This window comes from Galeopterus variegatus, unplaced genomic scaffold, assembly GCF_000696425.1.
Source record: "Galeopterus variegatus unplaced genomic scaffold, G_variegatus-3.0.2 Scaffold4223, whole genome shotgun sequence".
Lineage (NCBI taxonomy): Eukaryota > Metazoa > Chordata > Mammalia > Dermoptera > Cynocephalidae > Galeopterus > Galeopterus variegatus.
Genome location: NW_007730334.1, coordinates 89,848 through 98,310, shown reverse-complemented (window position 1 = coordinate 98,310; position 8,463 = coordinate 89,848). Strand labels below are relative to the sequence as shown.

At 43.7% G+C, this 8,463-nt stretch overlaps 1 protein-coding gene across 1 annotated transcript in view; it reads right to left on the bottom strand.

Moving 5' to 3' along the window:
• TMC3 (transmembrane channel-like 3) overlaps positions 1–8,463 on the bottom strand; it is a 45,252-nt gene that overhangs the window by 9,083 nt on the left and 27,706 nt on the right. Inside the window, exons 12-17 of the mRNA XM_008587037.1 lie at positions 6,760–6,838; positions 5,415–5,651; positions 4,562–4,690; positions 4,225–4,292; positions 1,661–1,789; positions 664–774 (exon numbers count right to left, since the gene is read on the bottom strand). Coding sequence (XP_008585259.1) covers positions 664–774; positions 1,661–1,789; positions 4,225–4,292; positions 4,562–4,690; positions 5,415–5,651; positions 6,760–6,838 — 753 coding nt within the window. The remainder of the gene's footprint in view (positions 1–663; positions 775–1,660; positions 1,790–4,224; positions 4,293–4,561; positions 4,691–5,414; positions 5,652–6,759; positions 6,839–8,463) is intronic.

Here is an 8,463-nt window from a genome sequence, read left to right as displayed (position 1 = left end):
TTTTCTCTTGTCCACTGTAAGAAAGAAAACCATTACTCCAGATTTTAGTGCTTTTGGTAGAAGGATGCTACAAGACATCAAAAACTGGCTGGATGCCTAGAGGAAAATACGTGAATTTACGTAAGAGATGCGCAACATTCCTACGATGGCTTTCTATCAAGTAGCCATCTAATTAATATGTAGGATTGAAGGTGTGGTCAACAATCACAGTGTGTGTGTGTGTGTGTATGGTTTAATAGGCTCTGTTATATATGTGTTGTATCAAACGACTTAAAGTAAATACTGCGTTGAGATAATGCTGGGGGTTTCTGCCTGGATATAGCTAGATAACGTAGAATAAAAAGTGATGTGGACTATCTTTTAGTAAGAACTTTCTGGGTTTTGACCAGGTAGAATTTCTCTTTAGCAGAGGAGCAATGTTATTTTCCTTTTTTTATTTTAAAAGGGCTGTATCTTTTTAACATGAGCACAGAGATGATTTTACTCCAGGGCAGCCTGCTACCACAGAAAGAGCATTGATCTTGGATTCAAAAGATGCGGGTTCGAGATCTTTTTATGCTGTTTGCCTGTCCTGTAAGCCAGAAGAATTCAATTCAGTGTGACTCGACTTCCCCACAGCTCTCAGTGGCTCTAGCCAGAGGTGACTGAACCGAAATAACTTACCTGAATGGCCCACAGTTTAGAGATGGTTTGTATCGGACAATAGCAAAAACAGTTGGCAGCATGCACAGGAATAGCATAAACAGTAGCATTGCCAGATAGAAGTTGTTGGATCTGCAAAGAAAACAAATGCCATGTGTTCAGTTCACTCCATAGCCAGTTGCCAGGGATGTATATGCCCAAAGAACCCACACAGAAACTGTCACCCTTACTGCCTGCAAACTAAAGAATCCTCCTCCCAGTGCTGGGTCTGTCATAGGGTCACATGCAGCTTAATCTGGAAATCAGTGTTCAGAGGAACTTGACAGCTTCTCCAGCCCAACCTGTTCATCTAGTAAACATTTGCTGAGTTCCTGTCCTCCTATTTTATTTACTGTGTGAAGCCACCTCCAGGGCCTCACCCTTGGAATGTTCAAGGCTGCATTATTCACTGTAGCTGACGGCTGGAAACAACCCACAGGCTCATCAACAGTGGCAGGGACAAAGTAATGTCCTCAACGAGATGAATCTCACAAACACAAGTTGAGTTAAAAGAAGCTGGACACAAAAGAGCACATATTGTGCGATTCCATTTACATAAAGAGAAAAAAAACCCAAAAACCAAAAAACAGGTGAACCCGATTACGCCATTAGAAGTCGGTAGTGATTGGAATTAAGAACAAGTAGGGTGCTCTGGGTGTCATTTTTGTTCTGTTTTTTGATCTGGGTGCTGGGTGTTGTGTTCAGTTTGTGAAAATCCATCAAGCTAAAGGTTTATGATTTGTGCTTTTTAAAAATGATTATTAAAGAGTTTTGAAAAATGTGCCGTGAGCTCAAGAAGGGTAAAAATTAATTCTGAAGGTGAGGCACTGGAAATGGCTCCACAGAGGACATAAAATTGGAGGGCAGGCAGGATTTTGACAGGCAAAGAGATGGCGAGACCCCCTTGCTGGAGGAACCCCCAGACATGGCACATGTGGATAGAAGTTCGCTGAGTGAAGCAGACCTCTTCCTTACTGACCTGGAGGCTCGAAATACTTGTTGGTGCGGCACGTTGCAGGTCAGCACAGCCCAGCTCCTCAGGTACATGAGCCCAATGAGTTTGAGAACGTTGAATGCTGGGAGACATGGGGAGAAGAAGGCCCCCATCCTGGAACCATGAGGAAGGTCAGTTTGCATATGCTTTTTCATTTGTTTTCTGTGTATCTTCCAGGGCCGTGGTCCAGAAGTTCCAGGGAGGTACCAGGTGCTGAGACTTTGGGGCTTACACCTTTTGCTTAAAGAACTGGAGAATCTCCCTGAAGTTCTGAGACCTCAACCCTCCACCTTCTGGAGATAAGTCCCTGAATATGGTAATGATCCTATTTTAAAACATCCTCTTTGCAAAAGACTGTTTGTCTCTCTCTTCCTACTTGAGCAGAGAAAAGGGCCTCCTGGGGGGAGAAGCCTACAGACTGAGGCAAGCTCCAGATTTTACCCGTCTACCGCGAGGACTATGTTCATAAATTACTGACGTTCAGGTTTAATCCACGTACGTCGAGAACCTACTTTTGCTGGACATTGCACTGAGCAGCCTCACACATTTCAGCTCACTTAATCTTCTGTAATTATGAAAGGAGAGGTAAATATTCAAAGTTTATAAACAAGAAAGGCAGGTCTGGGAAACTTAAGTAATTTGCCCAAAGACATGTTGCTACCAGCAGGGTGACCTTATATCCTCCAAACCGGGACAGTGCTGAGAGTGGAAACTGGGCCAACAGGCAAGAAACAGACCATCCCAGGGAAACTGGGACGTGTAGTCATCCCACAAATAAATGTCAAATATGGAACAAAACCAGGTGTAACTTTAAGTCTAAATCAGTTTATACTGGATGTGCATTTGATCTAATACTTGTGGAATTTGGATTTAGTGGTAGAAAAATAAGTATAGATATAAGGATATGTTTAATAGGTAAAAATGTTTTTAAAATGTTTGGTTTCTCATGGCAGGCAGAAATGTCACTATGTTTTATGTTCAGCAAGATAGACTTTCTGTTTTTTTGTTCATTGCAGCTCTATTTATAATAGCCAACTATGGAACCAACCTAACTGTCCATCAACGGACAACTGGATAAAGAAAATGTGGTGTATACACACAATGGAATACAACTCAGCCATAAAAAAGAATGAAATTCTGCCATTTGCAGCAACGTGGATGAAACTGGAGAAAATTATGTGAAATAAGCCAGACACAGAAAGAGAAATACCACATGTTCTTATCCATAACTGGGTGCTAAGAAGAGAGAGAGAGAGAATGAAAGAAAGAAAGAAAGAAAGAAAAAGAAAGAAAGAAAAAGAAAGACCACAATAATATGTTGAACTTTCAAAAGGAGAGAACAAACCTAAGGATATTAGAGATGGGGGGGAGGGAGGGAGGGAGGGGAGTGATTGGTCAGGTAAGGGGCATAAAGAATAATTACGATTTGTAGTAATGAATATGCTAATATAAATAAATAAAGCTTTTCTGTGCCTCTGTTTCCTCATTTATATTTTATTTATTTGTTTATTTTTAAATTGACACATATTAATTGTACCTATAGGTTCTTCATCTTTAAAATGGGGGAAATAGTCGTGGTTACCTCATTGTGTTACTATAAGGATTTAATCAGTTATTACAGGCATAGAAGTACCTGATATCTAGCACATATTAAATAAATGTTACATATTATTTTTAATACTGTATTGTGAAGATATTTTGCAAAATGCAGTAGACTATAAGAATATAGAATTTGATTGGAGGAGTATTACTTTATACCTCTCAATAAATCCTATTAATCTAATTAATCTCATAAATCTTATTATGAAGAGAGATGGTGTTTTCTGAGTGTATGAAATATCCAATGTTCTTTTTTTTTGTTTTCCTGTATTTTAACAAATAGCACTATCTGTGGTCCGATAGGTAACACCAGAAATTGTGCGATTACTTAACGAGTTCTCCACCAGGCCCACAGGACCACACATGCCTGGGGATCAGATGACCTCATTCCGCTCTTTAGTGTCTTTAGGAACAGGCTTGCCTTGGCCTGGGAGGTGGCCTGGGTGAACAGAGTTCCCAAGCTTCTGGCATTTCCCCCGAGTGGGTCTGTCAGTCTGGGGGACGGCTCTGCTCCTGGGTCCAGTGTCAATGTGAAAATAAAGAGTCACGTAGGAGGTAGAGTGGGGAGTGAGGGCAGGAATGGCCAAGTTCCCCAGCTGGGACCAGAACCACTCTTGAAGCCCTCGCTGGGAGAAGTCGCCTCTCCTCCCAGCCTTCCCCAGTTCTCCAGCAGCTTATTCTACTGGTTCCTGGGCAGATTTGTGTGTGTGTGTGTGTGTGACTGTGACCAATAATGGCTTAAAAATGGGCTATTTTCTTTATCATTCCTTTCTGCAAATTTATTAGAAAATCATTAATAAACTTATTATACATGTGAAATAGTTCCCTTGGAAACAACCTTTCTTAATGCTTATGACTGTATTTATTATGGTCATGTCCCATCCAAAGTCAATTAAAATCTTAGCCCAGATGATATGTAAGCAAAGACAAGATGCAGCTTTGATACGTACCAAATCATTCCTTGGTTGTAGACTAAATGAAGCACATTCTCAGCTATTTTGAATTCCCCATATTCAGGCTACAAGAGAAAATTAATTGCTGCATTAAGAAAAGTTCCAAAGTTTTTTGGCATAAACCAGTTCATTATAGTCACGTGTACAGAATTCTTTGGTCTTATAGATACTTAGAGATCATGGCCTATGTGGCCATCCCAGAAAATGGAAAATATAAGGAGGAGGAGGAAACTCAGCTTTGTACACCCTTCTCCTGTCCCTCTCTCAGCTTAGGCATCAGGAAGTTTGGATTTAGCCATATGAACTTCCCCAATGGATGAGGCATTTTACTTACAAACTTGCTTTCCAGGTCCCAACACCAGTAGTCACTTAAGTACCGAACGAAAAGTCCTCGGAAGAAGTCTATGAGCAGAATGCTCGCCACGGTGAAGAGCATATCAATGATGGAGAGCTTCAGCATCTCCTGCAACACAGGGTGTCCTCGGATGCCACCACGCCCTGCCCCTCCACTACCCACCTCTTCCTTCAGGGTCCTGCAGTCTCTGTGCACTCCTATGGGCCTGACCCAGTGGGCCCTCCAGTGGCATCTTCATTGCACATCTTTATAAGGGGCAGTGGGCAGAGGGATGGGCTTCTGGCACATAATGGGTGCTCAATAAATATTTAATTTGAATTTGAAGTTTGATATTCAAAATCAGCATTACATGAAACTTGGAAAGAATCTAAGTCTCCTGTGGCCCGTGACTCATTCCAACGGGATAATACCTCAGGGTTGAGATGCTCTGAACAAGATTAAGTATCAAAGTGAAAGGCAAAATGGTTACAGGCACAGATTTTGGAGCAGATGCCTGGGCGTGGGTCTTCATTCTGCTCTTTACTATCTGTGTCCTTGGGCAAGTTACTTAACCACTTGTGCCTCAGTCTCCTCATCTGTTCCTATAAGAATGATAGTAATAGGACTCTTAACAGGACTAGTTGCTCATAACGTGGCCCAGCACACAGTTAATATTGCATGAGTCTTTGCACTGATTATTATTATTATTAATTTTGAAATCTAGATAATCATAAATCTCACTGAACTGCACTTCTGTTTTCCATAAAATAAGGACAATGACACCTCAGGAAGTTGCTGGGGTTAAGTGATGGAATGGATGTGAAGGGGCTTGGTAAGGGGTGCAGGGAGACACCTGGCCAACGTATGTTTCCCAGCATTGGTCTTGCGGGCTCTGGGTGTAGATGGTGGTCTTGTTGGCTCTTGTGAGAGGCATGGTTGGAACACCCGCCTCTTCCAAGGCCCACGTGCTGTTGTTCCTGAGCCCTGTTCCAGGCTGAGGCATGGACCATTTCTCTTCAGGGGCTGTCCTGGTGGCAAAGAAGGTGGTAAACTCTGTCCAATGATTTGTGTTATTTTTGGTAGTACCTTCCTGTGGAAAGAGGGAGGGAGGGCAGAAAGAAAAAAAGCTGTCCACTTATTTATAAATAAGAGTTCATCATAGATACCAAAGGTGGAATCATTGCATTTCTTGGGAAATAAACATTCTCTCTCTCTCTCTCTCTCTCCCTCCCCCCTCTCCTCTCTCCTCTCTCTCACATCTCTCTCTCTCTTCTCTCTCTCTCTCTCTCTCTCTCTGTCTCTCTCTCTGTCTCTCTGTCTCTCTTTCTCTGCATCCATTTGACTAGAATTGGCCCCAATAATGGAACAGTAGATGTAATGGATATTATTTGCTGGTCCCTAGTAAGTGTCAGTAACTGTTCTAAGCAGCACATGTTATCTCTCCTCAACCTCACAAGACAGTTTCAGGTAAGGATTATTACCCCATGTTCAGACAAGGAGATTGAAGCTCAGTGAGTGGAGGCGTAATGCTCAAGGTCATGCTGCTAGGAAGTGGCAGGTAAGTACCAGGGTCCTTGATGCAGAAAAATTACTATGCACGGTTTCTTCTGCCTATAAGCTTTGAAATCTGATGCTAGTATGGTATGCCTTGGGCAAACAACCCTAAGAAATCTCCCCCTCCCGACCTCCCCATCACCACTACTCAGGATTTCCTTCCAGGTGGAACAGGATGAGAGTGGGCAGCAAAGCTACCCTCGGCTGGAGTGGGTACTCCCGCCGGGCTGGCATGGGGGTGCCCATTCTGAACTGTTTCTGTGAGATGGTTACTCTCTCCCAATTTTTCCCCATGGCCTGCTGCTCTTCCTGGGATCATTTGGAATAGCCGTCAATAGATCTCCCAATGAGATTCAAGGAAAGGGGTAATATGGTACAAGGAGACGTGGAGTCAAAAGCCCCCAGTTCTCATCCCAGCACAGTCACTGACTAGCCATGAACCCCAGCCTGAGTTTCTTTATCTAGGAAGTGGGACCTAATCTTTCTATGCTTACTTGAGAAGACCACACCGAGTTGAGTTTTGAACAAGATGTATGGAGTGCAAGTGAATAGTGGTGTTGACGACCGCGATGATGATCCGGTGTGTGGAGGGTGGGGTGGGGAGGGTTGGGGTGACAGGCAACTGCCGAGGGTGGGACACTCACCTCAATGCTCATGCTGTTAACTTTGTCCAGGAGAGCAATGATCAAACTGTACAGATTTCCCAGATACAGCACAAGGACCCTGAAAGCCACAAGCCCACCTTGAGAGGCAAGACCAGCACACACGAGTCCATGGTTCTAGATCTACCACATGCTTCTAGACTGTCAAAGCTGTGCTAATGACTGGCTGCCACACTGGGTTCCCTTCGGAATCACCTAGGGGGCATTTAAAAAAATACAGAATTCCAGAATCCATTCTGTTTCAGTAGGTGCAGATGGAGTCTGGGAATCTTTGCAACCTTCTCAGGTGATTGCATGATAGCCCGTCCTTGGAACAGCATTTTAGAACCACTAGTGTAGCAGAAAGAATGTGAGTTTAGGAAGTGGGGCTCTAAAGTGTGGTGTAAAGTGTGTGTCTTTGTGTCATGCTTTCTGGCTTACAAAGTGATTTTCTGCACATTACCTCGTTTGATCTTCACAACAGCTGTGTGAGGTACAAGTTATTATAATTCCCACTTAAGAGACAAGTAAGTTGTTTAACAGAGAGAGAGCTAAATGACCAGCTCAAGTCCAGTCCACACAGTTAAAGCAAGATTGGATGCAATTCCAGGATCTCAGTGCTATGCCTCTGAATAGGGGCTGGGCATCTCTAGGGGACACCACTGTAACTCACACTGGCTTTCCCTCTGACACTGTGAAGGGATTCCCTTTGGCATAGTGCCAGGACCTTTTTATCTCTGCACCTAGCACAGGGCAAGACCCTCAGCATACACTCAGGAAGTGTTGGCTGCAGGAAGGAGTGAATGAATTTCATCTGCGGTCTAGGCATCACCATGGGCCTTGGATAAAAGGCAACACAGGCTTCTGGTGAGTTAATGTAACTAAAATAATATGTCTTGCTCTTATTACAAGAATTAGCCCTAATTTGTCTGGGGTAAGTCTGTTGATGCCTCTGTTTCTCCAGTTTTGAACATGAATAACGAGGCCGATCTGTATAATACGATTGCCTTTAGACCAAATGCAATAATGGAATCAATTCTCCCCCAGCCCGCTATTGAGGAAGGAGCTAAGGAAGGCACGTCTCTCTTGCAGGTCAAAAGAGGTGCTGAGCAAAGCAGAAAGAGCCGGGGCATCCGCCAGGGGCTGAGAGCCTGTCCCAGATCTGCCCAGGGCTCTGAGGCGCCGAACAGCCTTGCAAACTTTCTAGTCGTGCTTTTCAATCTTTGACACGACAGCTGGATTTCAGGGGTTGGAAATCACAGCCTTTGAACCAAACCCTACTCTTGCCTATTTTTGTAAATAAAGTTGTACTTGGAACATGGCCCCACCCTTTCATTTGCTTGGCTCTTTTCATGCTACAACCTGAGCACTGGGTAGTTGCGGCAGAGACTGGATGACCTGCAAAAACTAAAATATTCACTATCTGGTCCTTTCCAGAAGATGTTTGCTGACTCTGAATGAGAGCAAGTCTTCCCAAAGTGGTCTGTGGAAATTGGTTCTGTAGACTGTTGTGAGGTGTCACAAGAGAAAACACAGTAAACCGTCGTCAACAGGGGTGGGGTGGGGACGAGTAGGTTGGGCTCTGAACACCTTCCTCTGCCACATGCAACTTAATAGGACCTCACTGAAAGCTGTCAGTTTAACCTACAGATGAGGAGACCACGCTCCAGGGAGGAGAGGTGGATCTTTCAGGAAAACAGTGGCAAA